Raw genomic sequence first — 23,144 nt, 5'->3', positions numbered from 1 at the left:
ATGCAGATCCTTGCTTATCAGTAATATTCTTTTGACTGTTTCAATTTTTCAAAACGTATTTTAGTCTACTGAAACTTTTTTTAATATAAAATTCTTGGTATTAATTTTATTCTAGTGATAAAATTATATCCGGTAATATAACAGATAATCTTGTTACGGTACTCGAGATAGAAATAATGAATAAAGATACAAAAATAGCATAACAACTTGTAACTTGTGCAAAATGCGTGAAAATATTATCATATTATGACAAATAAAGCATTGATTAGGCAGTCCAAGATAACAAATAGTGATATTGATACTGATAGATTCATGTTCACAATTATAATATATATACATATAGGGTGGCAGGGCACAAAGGTCCCACTATATCAAATAAATAACACATATGAAAAAACTACTTTCAAACTACATTCAGTAAAATCCTCAGCTAATTCATCATTGTACATCTATGTTTTTTTGCTATTTTCTAAAAATACACGGGGTAAAAAGAGACAGGGTTAAAAAAATCAACATTTTATTTTTAATTTTAAAGATGTTTTATGTAATCTAATTAATCTTACATTAGCATAATTAATTAGATATAACAAGAGCGGGACTTAAAAATCATTAGCTTGAACAACAAAATTAACAATCTAAATCTGAATAAGTATTTTTGAATATAATAAACAAAAAATTTTATCAACTCTTAAAATCATAAATATTGCTTTAGTAGTTATTTGTTTAATTTTTCATAAGCAGACTTTTCTTGTAATACCAGCATAACAAATGAGAAAAACACAACTTCTGCTTGAAGTACATATTTTATTAACGCATTTTTATAAAGATCACACTGTGTACAACTTTCGTATGCAATTTTTCCAGAAAAATTCATCATCAGTGAATGAATAACTGTTATTTTAATGAATTAATATTACATTTTTATTTACTATTTTCTTATTGTTTACTCCTCGCCAGCGTAAACGTTTAAGTGGTCCTTTTTACCCCAACCACATGTAAACTATTCTAGAGGTTGTATAAAAAACTGTTGAATCTAACTTAAAAATAAAAACACATGTTATAAAAAAATTAAATGAAGTATACTCAAAAATTATATTCAGGTATCGTAAATTAAACAACCGTACTCAGTACCAAAAAAACTAACAACTAAAGTTATGGTTTTTCAAATATTGCCGTTTATCTTCAAGAAGTGACGTCGTAAGAATCAAGATGATGGCTGGTTATACATCTTTTGTCCTCTACTTTTAAATATTGTTTTTAACAAAATTTATAACGTTACATCTTGTTTTTAGAAGGCGTCCATTAATCACGTGATCATTTTTTTGAGGATTTTTGGACCCTTTCTTCCCCTTCGTGATACGTGGTGATATTTAAAGTTACACCTCCTCCGCTACCAAACATCACGTGTATTTTTTGTTACGAGCGAAAATTGTTGATTTTTCTAAATTGTTAGGATTTTTTTTAAAAAAATCATGTAAAAAAAATACAAGTGATATATTACTATACCCCTCCCCCACGTAATATTTCGTAATTTTTTGCCAAACCTCCCCTCCTTCTAAAAACCTCACGTGATTAATAGACGCCCCCTGAAGATATCGATGGTGGACCTTTTTACCCGCAGACCTTTGACTCCCGCAGCTTGAGTCGCTCCGCCATATACTTACATATAAGTAATAGCATAGTAAACTAGTGGGGTGGGTGGCATCGTGCCTTATGGCAAATTGCTGGAACTTCCCGTACCGTAACGAAATGTTCGAGGAATACTGAATGTTTTCAAATAGATTATTATAAATATTGTAACATTGTCTAATATTTATAAGAATTATATAAACTGAATTGCAAAGTTGAAATTATTTGTAAAGTATATTAGAACTATAGTCAGAATTAAAAATAAAATCTGAATTATTTTCGATATACAAAAAATTAAAAAAAAAAGTAGTAACAATTTTTTTTCCAAAATTAATTATTTTGTTAAGACAAGCCGAAAGTTCTTTGAATCATTTAAATCGGACGCTTAGTTCTCTCAAAAATTGCCATTTTTTACATATTTAGCTCCGTATCTTCTTTTGCCAAAAACTTATAAACACTTCTCCCAATCATTACTAATTGAATGTTTTTTAGACCATTCAAATCAGATACTCCGTTCTCTCAAAAAGTCGATTTCTATTTTCTGCACTCTTTGCTCTGTATCTCCAAAACAGCTGGACCTGCCTTTGCCAGAAACTAATCAGCTCTTTTCCCTATCAATAGGAATCGAATGTTTTTTGAACCATTCAAATCGGTTGATCCGTGCGCTCGAAAACGTGACTGGAAGTTTGTATCCATACATACATACACACACACACACACACATCCATTTTTTCTGAGGTATGCCAAAATGTTCAGAAACCTTCAAAACATCGAGAAATGTAAAAATTTTCAATTCCGATTTTCGGCCCATTACAATAACTTACCCTACGGGAAGTTAAAAATGGTTAAGATGAAATAAATTGCAAAAATTAAAAATATGTGTATAGTTGTATAAGTAAAAATATAGTGTATAAGTAACCAATTTTCCAATAGATAATATCAAATTATGGTCAACTATCATCGATTATGTCGGTGACAAACTCTTCGACAATTTATGAAATACTAAATTCGGAGACAAATCAAAAACGCAATGTGCTGTCGGACGTCTGTAAGTAATGTTTGCCGTCGTAATTTCTAGAATAATGCTATGTACCCAGTACTGATTGTGAGTGAAATGATTGTGATGATACATGATGAGTCCATGTATCATCAGGGGGCTGTGGACATGGAAGTCCGTGGGCCGTTCCAATTTGTTTTTAATCTGAATCTACGTTGGAGAGGGTTTGAATGCGCATACTTTATTCGGTGCGGCGACGCCGAAGAGCGGCCGCGTAGCGTATATAAGCAGAGGGTTACGCCGTAGCGATCTACAATCGTTCGCGCGCTACGAGACCATTTGGTGTCCGGAAAGTAACAAGTAACTACCGCTAAATATTGGTGACACCGTTTAAGTCCACGCGGAACGCAAACGACCGTTCGTCTATTCAGAAGTGATACCGGAAGAAAGACGTACCAGAACTCTTGTGGAAAGCCAAAGGTTAGTGAGGAAAGCACGATTATTAGAGCGCCAAATTTCATATTTCATTTTTTTCATTGCTTCAAACGTTATCAAATTATAAAAGAAAATACGGAGTTGTAGTGTAAATCTGTTGCGGTATATATTTATATACATTAGGGTGGTCCTTAAAATGGTCATTTTCGAATTTCCTTGCTCCCAGGGGCTCAAATGGTTCCAAATTGATGAAAAACAATTCTCTGAAAGTTTTAGCTCTTAATATTAACTTTTAGATAGAGCGCAATTTAATCAAAGTTTGTATGGAAAGAGCATGGAAAAATTTTTGAAAATTTAAAAAAATGTTTTAGGTATAATTTAGCGACAAATGAATAAGTTTTATTCATTCATTTGTTCGCCAAAATTACATCTAAAAACATTTTTAAAATTTTTTTAAAATTTTTCCATGTCATTTCCATACAAAACTTTGATTGAATTGCACTCTATCTAAACGTTAATATTAAAAGCTAAAAGTTTCAGAGCATTGTTTTTTATCTATTTGGAACCATTTGAGCCCCAGGGAGCAAGGAAATTCGAAAATGACCATTTTAAGGACCACCCTAATATACATATATAGCGGAACGTATATTCAATATTAAATATGAACACACTACACTCAGTTTTTTGCACACACTTCATTTCATAAATTACTGACGTTTCAAGTCCATGATACACCCTGAAGATGAGGCATACCCTGGTCACGAAACGTCTGTAATTTATGGAATAAAGTGTGTGCAAAAAACTGAGTGGTGTGTTCATATTTAATATATATATTAGGGTGGTCCTTAAAATGGCCATTTTCGAATTTCCTTGCTCCCGGGGGCTCAAATGGTTCCAAATTGATAAAAAATAATTCTCTGAAAGGTTTAGTTCTTAATATTAACGTTTAGACAGGGCGCAACTCAATCAAAGTTTGTATGGAAAGAGCATGGAAAAATTTTTGAAAATTTATAAAAAATGTTTTAGGTATAACTTAGCGCCAAATGAATGAGTTTTATTCATTCATTTGTTCGCTAAATTACATCTAAAACTATACTTTTTATCTATTTGGAATCATTTGAGCCTATGGGAGCAAGGAAATTCGAAAATGACCATTTTAAGGACCACCCTAATATATATATATATATATATATATATATATATATATATATACCCCGACATACGAGATTAATTCGTCCCGTAACTACGCTCGTATGTCGAATCGATCGTATCTCAAAGCATTTAAAGTATAAATATATCGAAATGCTATTAATTCGTTCCGGAGTTTGTTAAATTCTTTCAATATTTAATATATTATTTAGTTAATATTGTGTCCTGTCCATCTTTTATATTGCGGAAATGAGTTGAGACACGTTTCGTTGAACAACTCTAATGCTCCAACTGTTGCAACCTTTTCGGGGTGATTTTTGTCCAGAATTTTTTAGAGCTAAGAAAGCTGCTTATAAATTATTGTAAGGCATTTAGCTGAAGTTATACCCTTTTCAACACCTGTTTAAACACAGTACATTACTATGATGTGTTACGCTCGCCACCATCATATTTTTCAATAATTAGCCCTATGGAAATAATATATTGTTAATGTTCAAAAAGCAAAAAACGCGAACCTAGCAATGTTTTGTTAGGCTAACATATAAAACTATTAATGCATAGTCAAAATTTCAAACGTTAAAATAATCCTCGATATATTCGCGTGGTTAAATCGTTACTACACAATTAATATTGATATATAATTAAAATGACTAACTATAAAATAATATAATATTTTATTAACTATATTATTCTAAAACAATCATTTTTATAATTAACGAAATTTTACATATTTTGTTTTGCCAGTAACATTTATCTAGAAATCTCCTGCTCGCTTAAAGCTCGTATCTCGAATTTTGCTTGTATATCGAAGCAACGTGACAAAGACCTTGTAATTTTTTTTAACTACAATTGTTACTACATATACTAAAAAATAAAAGAAAATACAGAATTGTCACGTAAATCTGTTGCGATACCAAATTTGAAAAATATTGTATCTCAATAAACTACAGCTTTAGAGGCCAAAATTTTTATTTTTATTTATTAATGCTTCAAGCATTACTACATATACAAATTATCACGTTGTCATGTAAATCATTTGAATCTCTTGCGAAACCAAATTTGGAAAATATTTTTCCCATAAAGCTACTTAATGCTTATGCATGAATAGATTTATACATACGCATATACATGTCATATATAATTAAAAATCTGTTGCGAACCAAAGGTTCATCAAAAAGATTTTCCTTTCTTTATATATAATCGCATTATTCGAGCAATTTGCATTAAACACATTTAGCGATTAGGCTATATAAAGCCGCGGTAATAACATTAAAAAAAAACTCTTGTTAAAAATAAACGGTAATTCTTAATTCATTAGGAAATTCGTTTAACGGAGAAAATTATAATTTATAACAAATTTACATTTCTTAAATATTGCTTGCAAAGTTTTTTATTGAATATGTATTTTTGTATTAAGTGTTCAAAATTAAATGTTATGTTAAAATGTTAAGTGTTAAGTCGTAATATTGTTTGTTTTATGCCAAAATTGAAATTTCTTAAAACTGATGAAAATAAAACAGTCATTTTTGACAGAAATAAAAATTTATTCAATATATACAGTGTAAAAAACAAAAATAAAAATATTCAACATTTTTAAAATAAAATATGTGTTCAGTACTTTGCAAATAGAGAAATTTTATATGAAAATGCGCGATGTGAATGATAAATTGAATTTTTTCATATTAATGTATTATGGAATTAACGTTGTTGACAAAAAGGGTAAAATTTCACAATACCTTGTTGGCATTTGTAACACGTCGCCCAGATGTATAATCCGGAAAGATATGAATAAATCTGTAACCATATTTTTTTATAAAACATAAAAAGCTACCTTTAGAGAAAAGCTCGAATGATATGTAGTATTCATGAAACTTTTATTTGTGATAGAATTTCACGGATCATTAATAAAAAATCGCTGATCTTTTATAATATTTTATAAAATCACATGAATCATAACGATGTTGATTGAAATAAGCATCTCGCAAAAGCAGGTACTTCAGAACAAGTGCTAATTCATATTAAAAGGAGTGTGTTAAAGTGTAAGTTAAATAACTTAACTTATTATTTTTGTTTATTGAGTGTGATTTTTGTGTTTTCTAAATTGGTGCGTCCTATCTATTGAGTCAAACTGGAATTTGTAAGAATTAAAATAAAATGTTATTTATTTATCTATGACTTATTTCATATTTTATCAGATGTTTTTCTAAAGTTGATGTTCTGTTCTTAAGTTCATACAAATTTATTTATTTTCATATACAAGCCCAGCATAAAACAATAATTTTTACTTTTTCCATCGCATAAAACCAGTGATACGGTAATATTTTCCGGTGCAAATAGATAAATATTTTTTCCTTTATGATGAAAGGCGACGTAATTCGTGCATAAGTCATGAGCGGCTATAAAAGCCATTCGGGTGAACTAACAGAAAGTCGACGTCGCTTCGAAGACACTTGACATTAGAAAAATATCATCGACAGCAAACTCTTTTTGCGACTCTCGGTAAAACTAACAAATCGCCGGAAAAGCAAACATTCTGGGAAATCCTTGCTTATGTTACACATCACACTATTCCACGTCTTTGTTATTCCTATTTTCCTCAAAAATAGGAAATTAAAAAATTATTATCAGAATTTGATCTAAGGAGTCAATTTGGTAAAGATTTCAATCTGTAGTCCCAGGTCCAATACCACCTTGGACAACCTGATATCTGCGGTAGTGACATCGGTTTTCACTTGGAAATATAGGTAGCAATATGTCTTCATCAAAAATAACCCTTCAGGGCATTGCAGCAACATTCCAACTAGAAACAAGACCGCGAAAATGTCTTCTAATTGCGTTCAGTATTAAAAATAAATTATATCTTCCATAGTAAGAACAATCAATGGATTGTCTACTAATAACGTAGTTCTTAGTACTAAGCAGTGCTCAATACATCTGATCTGAATATGAAATAGTTCTTACCAAAAATTTGGCACTAAGCGATTTTTACAAGCATTATTGATGTATCTTCTATTTATCATACTGCAAAGTTGGCTGGTAGTGTAAAAACTTAAAACATTACAAGTACCTAATACAAATTTATTTCTTATTTTGGACTAGGTTACTGCGAATAGGTAACAGGATATATTTTTACCTTTAATTTTTATTGTGTGGTGTAGAAAATTTTTGAAAGTCCTTGAGCATTGTGAAAACTTTCATGGATACTATAATTTATCATGACAAATATTGCATGCTGTGGGTTAAAAATAATGTACTGAAATGTAAAATAATTTAGATTTGTTATTTCTGACTAATTCAATATATATAATCTAGTTCAAAAACAACTTCAGATATGTCAAGGTACATGAACGTTCTTATTTTTTTACCGGTTTTCTATTGATATATTTTACAAGTATCAAGGCTTTTACCATAAACTTGTATAGAGTGCAAAATTTATGAAAATTTTTGAGTTAAAGCAAATATTGTTAAAATTTTCATGAAGATTTCCTATAATTTGTCATGGCATAAAATATTGCATGCTGTTCAATAATGATTTTTCTGTGACAGAATTCGTTTCAAAATGTAAAATAATGTAAATTTGTTTTTTCTGAACAAAATTAGTTGATGCGTGAAGTCAATTTGGGAAAATGGATTTTATATGCGAAAATGGATATTTTCTAGTACTTTTTAATTATGTTAAAAAAAAACTGCATCTCAATGTATTTTCTATTTAAATCTATTTCTTCACTGAACTTTATCATCTATTTTACAAGAAAACAATAATTTTTAACAAGATTTTTTACGATAAAAAGTATTACATTTGATAGACGATAAGTTTTTTGTCAAATACATATTTACAATTTATAGGTTTCTCTTCTCGTTAAAAATGTATAACTTTTATAAATTATACGAAATTTTATTTATACGTATCATCCTTTATAAACAAGATTTTGGTAAAAATATTAGCGACGTTATAAAAAATTTGGTGCAGTAAAAATTTACTTTACAAGAGCACAGAGCAACTTGCACTTAATAAATTATATCTTATATTCCATTGTAAATCATTAAATTAAATAAAAATAATAATAATTAAATAGGATAATTTTTGTCTATTAGTAAAATCTGTACCAACAATATGTCCAATATATAAGTGTTTGGCAAAAAAAATTAAAAATCTAGAATATTTAAATTCCACTGCTTTCCATGTGAAATTATTAGATTTTTTCAAGGTAGTTGTATTAAAACGTTTTCTTTATGAAAATCAGTGCAAAAGTCTCTAGGGTAACACACGCTTACGCCGAAAAAGGATATTAAAAAAGTTCGAATCTAGTAATTGTGTTTACGTTTAAAATCTGATAGAAGAAAATCTTTAACATGTACCTAAAACTTTGGAATATGTTCTTTTTATTAATTGTTTGGAAGCACATGAAAGCGAATGTTAATAAATGAAATACAGCTGAAGTCTTGCTATCTATAAGTTTATAATCAAAATAATTGTAAATTTCTTTTGTCATAACATATTTTTTGTGATATTTTTGTTATGATCATATTTCTATCTCACAAATATTTTTTTATAATTATCACAGCTGTTCATGAAGCTACAGTTGAAAAATATGAATAATTCATCATTTAATCTTGCATCTTATCTACTTAGGAATTGCAGTTAGCGCGTGCAAGCAATATGAGCTTTTGCAACATAAAACTTAATAGCACATATAAAATAATGAAGAAGAATAAGAAAAATTAAACAAAATATCTTCTTCTCTCAATATTACTTACAAATGGTGAGACATTGATCACGCCATTACAATTACATTGTACACATTTTTCTACAACAAGAAAAAACTTTGAATAATAGGACAGAAAACTTGAGCTGGAAAAACGCTGTAATTTGTAGTAATTAGAGTTCTCCTTGTAAAGTCAAGGAAAAGATTATTTTCAAATAAAAAATATAATTGAAAAGAAAATTTTATACTAAATTATAATAATATATACTAAATAATATTATATATAATAATGATAATGGGCAGTATTGCCATAAGGCAGGTCTATGAGCTGAGTTAAACTAAATTCAGGGAATAATAGTGTGAAAGATTTCCCAAGCTATTTTCAATTGGAAAAATATTTTTGATCTATATTTTTTAGTGAAAATGGACATCGCTACTGCACGATGAGGTTATCCAGAGCGGGGTCCGTAACCTAAACTTATAAATATAATTTTAATTTTCTGAAATACTTTAAAAAATAAAATTAAAAATCTTAAAACTGTATTCTTAATCATTAAAATACATACAATTGGTTAATTAAAAATTATAAACCATTTTCAAATAAATAAAATCAAGTAAAAGCCCTTCGTGGTGTAATCGTTAAAAACGAGAGCTAGCATAAACGAGTCCTGAATTCGATGCCAACTACGGCCAGCTCGATATGAAGCAGTATAACATTTTAAATATTTTAAATTTTTATTTTATGTTATAGATTTCATATATTATAAAAATAGTCTTTTGTGGACATTGCTGCAACACATGCACGTCCGCACTATTAAATATACATATCTAATATATATAGTTTATAAATAAAAGAAGAGTGGTTGGGTTGCCTTCTCGAGACAAATACTAGATTAAGATACACGATAGCATACACAACTCTTAGAACATATATTTCTGAATGCTGTTAAAAAATTTAGAATTTAAAACTAAAATCTATAAAAACTATGACAAATGATGGTAAAATCATGACTATGTTTTAATTTCTATAAAAAAACAAATATGGACCAAATAGGAATATAAAAATAGAACTTCCTACATCAATCATCTGCGCTATTAAAAATGTGAATTTATTCGTATTATTCCCAGTGCATAATTCTTACAATTTTTCCGAACAAAACGTATGCAAAAAAACACAATAAAGAAAAAAAGGCAATAAAAATAATGCTCAAATTGTAATAAACCTTTTATGTTAAGCAGTTGATTTTTATTCTTAATTATTACGAGGAATTATTACCGGCAACGCATAAATTTACAAGTACAATATCAAGTATTCTTTTAAATGACAGCGGTGCGAGATAAGTCGTGTCCTTTAAGAAATATATGTAAAGTTATTATATTTGAATAGAAGATTATTCCGCTTCAACCCCATAAAGTTTGTATTCTTTTTATGGGAAGTATATAACTCTGCATGCATAATTTTTACAAATAACTTCAGATTGTGCAATTATATATCGTTTTTTTGTAAGTGATAAGAATAGATGCCGAGAATAATTTATTTTTAATAGCTATTCAAAGGTCATTTGGTATAGTATACAAAAGCACACTTGAAACAGAACATTTATTGTAAATTACCACTCAGTCAATTTATTATATAGGGTAGGACGAAATACAAAGTTCCAAATTTGACTTTGAGCATTTATATTGTGAAAACCAACCTAAGTATATCATAACAGATAACACATATCAAACAAACAACTATCTGACCATGTTCAGTAAATCTCCCAGCTAATTTATAATTGTAAAAAAATGTTTTTTTTGCTTTTTTTAAAAAATTGTCACCTAGTCTAAAATTATATTAAGGTCTTGTAAACTAAACAACAGTGCTCACAACCAAAACAAATAACAACGAAGCGCCTTTGGAACTTTTTCCCCGCGGACTTTCAAGCCCTGCTCTATACCCTATTGAATATTAAAGCTTCGCTTCAATTTTATAAAAAATATTTGAACAGAACTTAATTTAAATGCGTTGTGTTTAACAGTGTAGAATCTTTTTCATATACAAGGGAAAAACCATTTACCACGAACATGAAATTCCATTTTCTTTTAGAATATTTCAATAGTTTATATAAAATAAAATTAATAAAAATCTACATGCTTGCGTTGTAATAAAAATAAAAATATATAATTACTTTTCGTGTATCAAAATAAAGAAGATTATTTAAAAATAATAATTGATTATAAAACCTTAAATTCAATCAAAATTGTTAGTAAACATAGACTTGCATTCAAAAGAGTAAAGAAACTTTAATTAATCCACACAATGACTTCATTAAAAATGATTTTTAATTAATTATTTTGACGCTGGGTTTCAATTGTTCTCACTGTGTGCAAAACAAATATAAACTAAAATCGATCTGTATTACAATAAATGGATTTACGGTAACATAAAAAGTCACACATTGAATTTTCAGTATCATTTTGTAAACCTTAAGTAAATTCATTATGGCGATTTGTCAACGAAATAAAGTCTTCTAGATACAGTATATATTGAAAAAAAATTAAAATTAAAATGAGTCACAAATATTGGCAAAACCATTATATCTGGACGCCTAATCACTGGATTTGCATTCGATTTAGAAATCCCAAGTACTACCAAAAATTTGCTAATGTTCCATATGGAATTGGTGCAGATATCAGAAAAAAAATTTTTTTTTTAAGTGACAAACTCTGATTTATATTTAATTATATTTGAACCACACAATCGTTTTTAATGACTTCATTAAAACGATTTCAATTAATTATTTACAAGCTATTTTGACGCTTTGTTTCAAATTGTTACCCCTGTATGCAAAACAAATATAAACTGAAATCGATTCGTATTACATTAAATGGATTCGCGGTTACATAAAAATTGACTTATTGAATTTTCAGTATCATTCTGTAAACCCTAAGTAAACTCATTACGGCAATTTTGTCATCGAAAGAAAGTCTCGCAGATACTGTTTTCGTTGAGCTGGGATTTTCGGCGAAGCCCCAATCTAAATATCTTATACCGTCGGCGTTGGGAAACAATACCGGATTTATTGTAACAGAATCGGTGTTGAATTTATATCGACATTCTGGTACATGAGACACCTTTGAGGGAGACATTAACTCATACACTGAGAATTCTAGATCAGCCCAATTGTTTTGCTATAACGGTCTTAGGGTTTCAATTCAACACCATGAAAGTTCACCATCATTATCTCAAAATCAAGAAAAGTATATAATTTTTTAATGGCACTACTTTAAAGTAAAAGGTAAAAGATGTGTAACCAGCCATCACCTTTATTCTTACGACAATGTTATCAGGAGATAAACGAATTTTTCTTTTTAATCTTTATTTTTTTGTCAATCAAACCTCAGAGTCTTATAATACAAAACTGTTAGAATAGGTAATAAAAAAAACAATCAAATATAGTATTCAATATAAATAATAAGTAACAAAAATTAAGAAACTAAAGGAAAATAATAAAATGAAGTAAAAAATAAAAAATATAAATGAAATAATTATCTTGGTGACAGGTGTTGCCAACTAAGTTAAACGGAAATGTATCGATATTCATACAAAAAAGTAATTTTTTGATATAAAAATTAAAAAATAATGAATAAAACCAAATTCAATTACAAAAAAACTATTTTACAAAAAATAAATTAACGGTTATTCCAACTATGCCTTCTTACTCCACCCACGAGTCAAAAAGGGTCAGAGTACAAATTTTAGAAAAATAGTAGAAAAAAACGTATTTCAATAATGAGGAATTAACTGGGAAGTTTACTGAACATAGTTCGATATTTGTTTCTCATGTTATGTGTTGCCATGTAATTCATTTAGTTTGGACAGTATAATTACTGAAAGTCAAATTGGACCTTTGTGCCCCGCTCTACTCTATTTAAATTTTATTTTTATTATTTTATTATATTTTATATCAAGAATGCAAACTTAGTAATAACTCACATGCAATAGAGTAAATTCATAAAACATTTTTTTTCAAATTGTGTAGTGCATTTTTCTCTGCTAAATAATAAGACATTTTGTTCTCAAATGTTTTAATTTTTTTTAAATAAATTTGTAACCAATTTTCTTAAATAATTAAATATTATTTATTATTAAAATTGTATTTTTCTACCTACTCTATGGGGCACAAAATATAATGTATTATTAAAGCAGATTAAAATTTAATAATTACTGTTACAGAAATATTTTGTTATTTACAGTTTCTGTTAATCGAAATAATTACACAAAAATTTATTATATATATTATACCAGATATCATTCAAAGATATAAAATATATCAAATTACCGAACCTCATGTATATTAATCAGATAGTTACAAATATAAACGAAATAAATTCACATTTCGATATTCGTATTACATTTTTATTTCTGGTTGATATTTCGAAGTTGTACTGGCACTTTGTTATGAAATATTATAAATTATTTAAACTTGTTTAAATTTTTCACATGTTTGTAGTAGATAAACGTTATAAATGTTATGAAAGAATAATCAATTTGTAATCAAAGTTTTTTTAGCCATTATAATTAAAGTTGATAAATTCTTCATAGTACAGTGTGTCGATAAATGTATTTATTAGAGTTTTAGGGCGTAATTTTGCATAAGAAGTAGTAAAGTAAATTTTTAATATTTTGGTCTATAGAAGGTTTTTTGTACATCGATTTTTCTCAAAAGAAAAATCGTATCTTATATGAATTCCATTAATGGTTGAGGGTGAAAATCGTTTTTACTTAAGTTAGACATGGTAAACATAGACATAGCCATCTAATGCAAACAATTTGCAATTAGGTCGTAAGACGTCAGAAATTATATATCGATGAACAACGTGATTAGAAATTTTGCATGCATTCTATTTATAATTTTTAAACAAAAATGTTCGAATTTTGAATAGAGATACATTTATAATTTAATATCACACATATATATTTTATTATTCTTGTGCATTCCTGTATTTGAATTTCAAACATGACTAGATATTTCATAAAATGATTTTTAAAATAATACATGTTATTTTTTTGAAACTAGAGCAACTTAAAAATGCTGGATTTGTCAGATAATTTCTTAACATTAAAAAAATTTTTTTTAGTATTGTTTTTGCTCAAGCTATTAAATTAAAACGAGACTCTATATTAAATACAAATTAGTAACCATTTACAAAACTCTAAAAAACGTTCAAAAATTCTATTCCAATAATTAAATTTTATTCTTTACTATGCATTTAACTTTGTATAATTTCAAACCAGAATACATTTGATTTTCTTTATCGCCATGTCAGGCATATATGCCTGACAAAAAAAAATAGAATTTTTTAATGATCATTTTATAATATTGTCAAAATGCTATGTAGTTGCTGTGCAGTCAGGCGTTTCACTGCCAAAATATATTATTTGATAAATGAATCTTTGTGATGTGGCATAATAACATATGAACGAAGTTACATTTTATGTGTAACCGGCTGACTACAGTGCAAATACATAAAATTTTGACAGTTTTTAGTACCATTTTATATGAAAAGCGCTACGTAAAATACAGCCTTGCCATAACATTGGTCTATTTTACGGCAGAATCGGCCCCGTAGTCAATATTTTTATAGCCTTATATAATAAATGTTTAAAATCTATTTCTATAAAATATGTAATGCTCCAATATTTGCCACATTAAAATACAACATACTAATTTGAATTTTATCATGATGTAGGTTTAGTGCCCCATAAGTCTTCTTTCATATAAGCTCCGAATATGCTGCAGTTGGTCGTTAAATTTAATTTAGATAGTTGTAATAAATACAAGTTTGTTCGTTATCTCTCTATCGCAGATATATGATTAATAATTTTAGTTTGATTTATAGTGATGTATTGTCATTGTCTTCCTAACGAACGCATCGGTTTGTCCTGTGCAATTGCAACATAAACAAGCCAGAGAGTTTCCGTACACCTGGACTGGCATTGTGAACATTTAATTTCATCACTAGTTTTAACAAAATTATTAGTTACCAACTATATGCACAAAGTTATTTTGTGAATGCAATTGTTAATAAAAATATACTTTTTATAATTATTGGCTATATACTTTTGAATAATTAAATTTTAATATAATAATAATAATAATTTTAATAGAATACTTAATATTTCAATAATTTTCCAAAAGTAGTAATTTAAATTATTTTTCAAAATGTATAAAAACATTCGATTTATAATTTTGTTTAATAAGTGTCTAGGTCTTGATCCCTAAAATTGTGCGTTGATATCCGCTGTATGTACAACCTCACATCAAGAAATACAGATTCAGCAATTTCAAGGTCACCATATTTTCCTTATGTAAAATAATAGGATTATTGATATTAAAAGTATAGTTTAAACTAAAAATATGTTCCGAAAACATAGTCTTATATTGATTAGGATTTTTTTTATTACAAAAATATTTCAAGAATATATAAATATATATATATATATATATATATATATATATATATATATATATATATGACATGTAAACATTGTGCGTATATATTGATTATATAAATTACTAATCATTGCATTAAGATGAACCTCATGACGGCGGTAGTAAAATATGCAAAGCAGATAATGTTTTAGGACCAGCTAAGGTTGAGTGCGTTTACATTAAGTTTGAGGTCGCATCAGTAACCACAAGAGTTCCAGGAACAATGATGTTTCAGTGCCTTCGAACTATTTGTTTAGGTTAGCACTGATCGTCCTGCATGTAAAAGTTAAATGAATAAAGTTTTCGTAAACAATTTGCCGTAGTAACAAGCTTCATGAAATGAACGCAAAAGCAGTTTGATAAAAATGCGATGAAATGTTACCTGTTGGGATTAGACCATAGATATTACACTATATGGACTGTTAAGTCCTCATATGTTTTCCGTTGTATATAGTGCTCAAACATAGAAGGGTATGTGATGTCACATGTCTGAGCAAACATTGTCGACGACAATCGCGGACTCTCCCGATTTATCAAATGTTATATGCCATATGTTTTATTTCAATAATATAATGGCAATTATTATCAGCCATCAAAATTGCCATTAAATTATTGAAATAAAACATATGGCATATGGCATTTGATCACTCGGGAGAGTCCGCGATTGTCGTCGGCAATGTTTAATCAGACATGTGACGTCATATATCCTTCTATGTTTGAGCACATATTTGGTATTCGACTAGCAGTCCATATAATATAAGGTCTATGGATTAGATATATAAAAAATTAGAATAAAACACAGAATATAATTCCATTGTTTATTTACGGGTATTTAAAAAAAGTAGGTGTCACAAGCAGCTTAAAGATTGAATTCTCATACATTTAAAAAATGAATATTATAGTATTGTGTTTTCAAGATCAAGTTTTACAGAGATATGTTTTTCCAAACTATAAGGATGTATTCTAAAAGGCAGCTATTTTATGTCATATCCGTAATCAATTTCCGAAAACAACTGATCAATCATTGAAAGTAAGTTATGTTCGCTATGTTGTTTCGGAAAATTAGTGTTCTTGAATATGACCGTAGCATCTTCCCCAATTGAATCGATAGGTTTCGAAATTTCCTCCGAATTGTGCCCCGAACAACACGCACCCTGATCCTCCAGATATGCTTCGTTCATCAACTCAATCATTTCTTTGTCTAGCATGCGAATCTGTTGTTCTGCGGCATCTAAGTCCACCTCACACTCGGCTCTGAGTTTTTTATCGTCATCTAAGGATGTATAATCAACTTGAGGTTCAGCGTCATAACAATCTGTATTCATTTCTGCTTGTGTGTTAACATGGCTACTGTTGGGCATCGTGTTCGCAAAGTCTTCCGACTCTGTATGGTTTGTGAACGAATGTAATGTCTGTCTGTAAACATTATTACTTATGCGACGATGCCCAATGAGAGCTTCATACATTTGGAGCCATTCCTCGTTAGGCATTTTTAGATTGTTAGCGTCCCCCCGTCTCATACTTTCACGTCTGCGAACCGAACCGTTCATACTCAAATGGCTGCTATGATTGTGTTCTTGCAGGCTATGCCTGTTGCCATTATCTATTAAACTGCTGCCGGTTGTAACAGGTTTAAGATTACTACTGTGGATCTCATTAAGAAGGTAAGTTGGTATTGCCTTCTTCCTGAAACTGGCAAAATTTTCCTTGTGTTGTATGGATAGGCTAGAGTCATCTCTAGGTAACCCTTGTATTCGAGATGTGTGCAATGAAGGCGACTGGTGTAACGGTACTAAATGTTGACATTCGGTATCAACCGACTTTAGCAGTTTACAAGTATGCGGTCTAATTTTTTTACTTCCTTTAGACTTTCTCAGGGCTAAGCAGGCCATGTTAATCGGAGGCGACTTCATAAAAACTCGCCCAGTGGAGCCGTGGGGAAACATATTTGTTCCAGAAGATTTCTTTAAATAACCAGAATTCGTTGATTCTAATGGTTCAGCAATAGTGGATACATCCTTTCTTAACGCTGAATTTTTTATCGTAGGCGATGACGATGTGACGCCATCTTGTTTGGCAGTAGAATTTCTTCGTAAAAATGAATGCATTTTTCTTGATCGTAGAGGTACAGTAACTTGCTGCAAAAAGCAATTTGTTAAAGTATCGAAAAATATATAGCAAGCATTACAGAATTAAATGAAAATATAAAAAATTGGGTTATATTACATCTCAGTGGCGTAACTATAGGATGGCGTGGGTGGCAAAATGCCACGAGCCCCCGACCTAAGCGGGCCCAGGCCCAGGAAACCGCGGACTCAGAAATACATTTTTACATTGTACATAAATTTTATTTCACTTGAAACTTATATTTTTTAAGTTCAAAGTTGGAGTTAATTATTCAACCAGGCTTGCATCGAACTTACATTCGGCCGAATATTTAGTTAGTTAAAACCAAAGGAGTCGCCGCCGCACAGCGAAAGTATTGTGTTTTATCTTTTATGCGATAAAGAGCTGTGATAGATCTGCATTGGAAAATCTTTAGTTTATATAATATGATATCAAGAACAAATTAATGAATTTATTGTTGTATATATAATCATTTATAGTTTATTGACTTTGAAGATAAAAAACAAACACGTGAACAACTCTTTTCTCAATATCAGAATTCAAAGAATACATTGTTGTTATAGTTAGATGTCATTTGATTTTAATCATTTAACGGCTACGTGCATGAGTTGTATGAATATACAATGAAGTCATTCATTTTTCTACTACTATCGACGCAGCTTGTATAGCTAAAGCGCTATACAATTTTATCGAGTATTGGACATTATTATTAAACAAATTAAATCTTGTTTCTTCCGATGAAATAATATGTTCCAAATATCAGTATTTTGCTACAATAGAAGTTTTCAACTATACTGATCTATTAATTAAAAACTCTAAAATTTGTTTAGATAAAAAAGACATATCAGAAATTCAGAATAAACAAAATTTTAAAATCATAATTTAATAGATCAGTACTATAAAAAAACTTTTGTTCAGATTCTGAACTATTTGCCATGGAAATTTAGTTTTCGATCAACTTTTACGCAACTGAAAGCAGTAAGAAAAGATATTATTTACTAAATAGCTTATTGAACATTTTATTTCATTTTGAATATGTGCAGGGTTAACTATTGTTTCTTCAAGAAGAAGCTAGATGACAAATGTCTTCATATTCGTTAAAAAAAATCGTACAAAAGGTATTGAAATGGATTGGATTGCCGAGAAAATGAATACTTTTCAATACTGTTTTCAATCAGAGGTATTGCTTAAATCATACATTTTCATAAAGATTGAACGTCACTACTTAATCAATAAAATTAATTACAGTAAAAAAGAAATTGTTAATGAAAGGTTATGTAATAATTAAATTTAAGAAAGTGTTTTTTTTAATTTTTATTAAAAAAGAAAACGTTTTATTTTAATTTCCATTTATTCTAACGTTGAAAATATTCACCAAAATTTCATGATTGATTTTCAAGAAAAATAACGTTTTATGTATTTTTTGTTATTTTTATATAATTGCAACTAAATTATAATTATAACTCTAAATCAATGCTTTACTTTTTTACCTTTTGTATAATATCATAATTTAAAGCCATAAAATATAAATTAGTCGAAGTTTGTTTGCTAATTGTGATAAAATTCATTAAAAATTGTTTTAACCAGTAGTATTAACGTTCATTAAACAAAATTACATAAATTTAAAATTGAGTACCAAGACAGGGCCCCATCGGAAAACTTTGACACGGGCCCCGGAGGGTCTAGTTACGCCACTGTTACATCTATTATATATATATATATATTAATTTATCGTATAAAACTTATTAAAATTACATACCTTGATAAAGATGAAAACACAGAACTATTATATTACACTAAATGATGGTTTATTTACTTTAACTAACGGAAAATTTGGAAAAATGTGAACTGATGTGTGGGCCGGTGTTTATGTGTTGAAGGAACAAAGTGGAATGAGCTCCAAGCCACAAACAAACGTACAAGATGGCTACGTCTACTACCAACGTAAGAAAAAAAAATAGGGATAAAAATATTGAGCATAAAACAGTTTATGATTTTAACTTTATAATTGTAAAAATGTATTTATATTATTTAGTATAATACAATAATATAATGCAATATATATACAATAGAATTTCAATATTTATAGAATTCGCGATTTAAAATTTTTCATACTTGCATATAATGATTAATCATTGGTGAAACATGGGTTGAACGCAAAGCATAACTCATAGATAAAGAAAGAGCATCGACATACGTACCGTATAAAAAAGAGCACAGACATACGTATCCGGACTGAAGTTAGTGCGTTTGAGATCGTAGTGTTACAAAAAGTGATTTAGCATTTATATATATTATGCTTATTTATCTATGTATATTATATTATATATATATATATATATATATATGTATATGTATTATGTATTCATACTCCGTATCCTTGATAACGAGCAACTAAAAGTTTTATAATTATAGATTGGCGGTTACTTCGAATCAGGCAAGCCGCGAAATATGAATTGAATTAGGAAGCCGAGAGTAATAAATCAAAAACTTTTCGAACATTCATTGTAGATCGTTGAAACTAACAAACGGTCCTAGGTCTGATTAATTATGTGCATACTTAACTATTTTCAATTTCGACGTAAAACCCTGCCCATGTAGTATAAAATTTACGATTAAAATTATGTACTATGATACAAAGTGACGGGTTGTAAATTTATAGTAAATTTTCTTTTGAACTTTATTGTATCAAAGAATTAAGTACTTTAGGATATTGTTAATAGTTTATATAGTAATTTTAGTCACTAGTAACTTAGTTGATGATATAAATAATTTTCTATAGTAATTTTATACTGTAAAATTTACTTTGCAATTAATATTTTAAACAACTTATAATGCATGCATTTGTATTAATTAAATTCAAATTATTTAATACATTTATTTAATTACATTTTACTTTGTGTTCTAAAAATGTTATTATTTAAGTGTGAACGTCAACGATGATCAGTATGTTGAACATGGAGTGGCACAAATGCCGAATTTTATTGAATTTTTATAATTAAACTAATTTTTGTAGGCTTATTATATTTTATAATGTTCGTTCAGAAGACCATAAACTATAGAACAATGAAAATATTTAATTTAATTAAAATTTGTATAAAAATTATGAACTAGATGTAAATGGCATTTTGCCTAAAGGCAAGTTGCCAATACGTATAAATAAAAAATATAATATATAAATAAAAATGTAATTGAGATTTTTCAAAATTATAGTATCTATAATTACATTAATAATTAATTAAACTTAATTTATTTTATACGCTTCACTCTATTTGGCCTATTTGGTATTTTCAAAATATATGCTATTCAAGTGTTATTTCTGTAATGTATTTTATTCAGTATGTATTGTATTCAAATTTTTATTCAAGTATTATTTTTTATAATTAAACCATTTTTTGTAGACCAATAATATTTTAAGATGCTCTTTTAGACTATAAACTCTATAACTTTGCAAAGTTTTATTAAATTCGTCGAAAGACACGAACAATTGATTATTATAAATAAACTAATCATCATAATTTCGTATTAATAAATTTTTAATAGTTTTCAAAATCTGTTCAGGATTATTGGTAAAAACGTTGTAAAAAACTTTAGCATTTATCTAATAAAAAATCGAATACCATAATTAGTATCAATAGCTATTATATTTTATGAAAAACACTGAGAAAACACAGTAAGAAAAAGGAATGATCGGACAAAAACATTAACTTTTCCTTCGAAAGTATTTACTAATAATATTTAAGTTAAGCAGTTAAAAATTGAATATGGAAAGTATGCATATACTTTGAAAAATTTCAATAAATCATCAATAAAATTATGATGTCTCATAGCACAATTTTCTACTATATGAAACGGATTAAGTAGCATAAATTTTGTCAGTTACAGCTCTATAATAAAGGAATTAAATTTTATTTTCATTTGCACATAATACCGAACTCAAATATCTATCAACGCGGACACACTAAAGTTTATTGCTGTGAGATAATACAGAAAAAGCAATAAAGAAAAACATATCGGACTGGATTACTGGTCGCCGAATTTTTATTATATTTCCGTGGACATATTTTTCTTTTTTATCGATGTGAAAAATTGAATGCGCCCAAATAACGGGTGGACGGATGCCTGATCGAACGTCTCTCACAAAGTAAAAGGAGTCTCTGTATTATTCTTCACTAATATGCATGGCAGGAATCATTCTAGTGTTACAGATAAATCGGAACACATGGTAAAAGAAATATGGGTTAAATATTAGCTTGGAGAAAAATAAATGTTTTATTTTTCATAATTTTTTGCGCGAATTTTAGTTTAATATTTGCTCCTTGAATGAAAAATACTAGGTATCGAAATACCATCTTTTTTATCAAAAAATCTGAAAATCGTGCAGTTTTTACTGCAGCACTTCAATGACAATATTTTATATATATATATATATATATATATATATATATATTATTAATAGTTTATATAGTAATTTTAGTCACAAATGTTATACTGTAAAATTTACTATGCAATTAATATTTTAAACAACTTATAATGCAAGCATGCATTTGTATTAATTAAATTCAAATTATTTAATACATTTATTTAATTATATATTACTTTGTGTTCTGAAAATGTAATTATTTAAGTGTGAACGTCAACGGTGATCAGTACGTTGAACATGTACGCACACATTTTACATACTTTTTACTACACAACTCCAAGCGGACAACATGCCTCGTTTGGAAAAAGTTTTTTCATAATAAAATGTATTATTTATCTTTATTTTAATTTTACAATTGTTTAAAATTTGTCATATGACTCGACGTTTATCAATTTGTGTTTCATAATTTTTTCGTGCAGTTTTCGTTGTGCTTTTGTTTTTTTTTCAATTTATTTGTATGATGAGTTTTTTACATTTGTTTATGTCAATTTTTGTATTTTCACTTTTATATACTTTCACAATATATATTTGTTATAAAACAAATTTATTAATTTGATTAGATTTATGCTTTTTTACATGTTTTTTTTTATATTTTTCTGTAATTGTGTATTTTTTATATTGTTTTAAATCGTCCCTCTGAAATATTTTAATGTAGCACTAAAGATGAATCAAATCAAGACCCGAAACGTATGTTTTCATAGTAAAAACATTTTTCTTCAATAAAACTGTTTTTAATTACTGGATGGATTAACAAGAACAACTTTATCATATATATATATTTATATATTTTAAATTAGAAATATGAACAAACAGCACTCTTTTTGCACTAATTTATTAAGTAATATTAATTTTACAAACGTTCCGAGACTAGGTTTGTCTCATTGTATAGATATATTTAACTATAATAATTTAAAACATTTTTTTTAAAACAAACCGTTTTCTATCGTATGACTCACCAAATTGACCCTCAGTCGTTCAGAAGTTTTCAGTCGACTACAGATCGTAAGGCACGTGCATTTAGTTTTTAACAATTTTTTAAAAACAAACCGATTTCTATCAAAAAAATATTATTTAATCCCCTAGCGACATCTATTTTTCAACTGGACCCTATTCTTTTTCATTCCTATTTGACATTGTATGACTCACCAAGTTGACCTTGGTGATCCTTCAGTCGACTACAGCTCGTAAGGCACGTGCAT

General features: G+C 28.3%; 3 protein-coding genes across 3 annotated transcripts in view; 1 reads left to right on the top strand and 2 right to left on the bottom strand.

Moving 5' to 3' along the window:
* The window catches only part of LOC113376993, a 95,083-nt gene that overhangs the window by 11,646 nt on the left and 60,293 nt on the right, over window positions 1-23,144 (bottom strand). The gene's annotated exons all lie outside the window — the stretch shown is intronic.
* The window catches only part of LOC113376292 (diuretic hormone class 2-like), an 87,693-nt gene continuing 67,602 nt past the window's right edge, over window positions 3,054-23,144 (top strand). The window contains exon 1 of the mRNA XM_026616196.1: window positions 3,054-3,106. The gene's annotated coding sequence lies outside the window, so the exon portion shown is untranslated. The remainder of the gene's footprint in view (window positions 3,107-23,144) is intronic.
* On the bottom strand, window positions 16,244-19,379 carry LOC113376995. Its single transcript, XM_026617147.1, has 2 exons — window positions 19,282-19,379; window positions 16,244-17,533 (listed from the first exon to the last, which is right to left on the bottom strand). The coding sequence occupies exon 2, from the start codon at window positions 17,501-17,503 to the stop codon at window positions 16,370-16,372; it is 1,134 nt and encodes a 377-aa protein (XP_026472932.1). The 5' UTR covers window positions 17,504-17,533; window positions 19,282-19,379; the 3' UTR covers window positions 16,244-16,369.

This window comes from Ctenocephalides felis, unplaced genomic scaffold (assembly GCF_003426905.1).
Source record: "Ctenocephalides felis isolate EL2017-DRISC unplaced genomic scaffold, ASM342690v1 CF-g0.4_SCAFFOLD_01886, whole genome shotgun sequence".
NCBI classification, from domain to species: Eukaryota; Metazoa; Arthropoda; class Insecta; order Siphonaptera; family Pulicidae; genus Ctenocephalides; species Ctenocephalides felis.
The sequence above is the reverse complement of the archived record's forward strand: the minus strand, read 5'-3'. Positions and strand labels throughout refer to the sequence as shown.

Coding starts and splice junctions, on each gene's coding strand:
- LOC113376995 (XM_026617147.1), bottom strand. CDS start 17,503: ATGCATTCATTTTTACGAAGAAATTCTACTGCCAAACAAGATGGCGTC.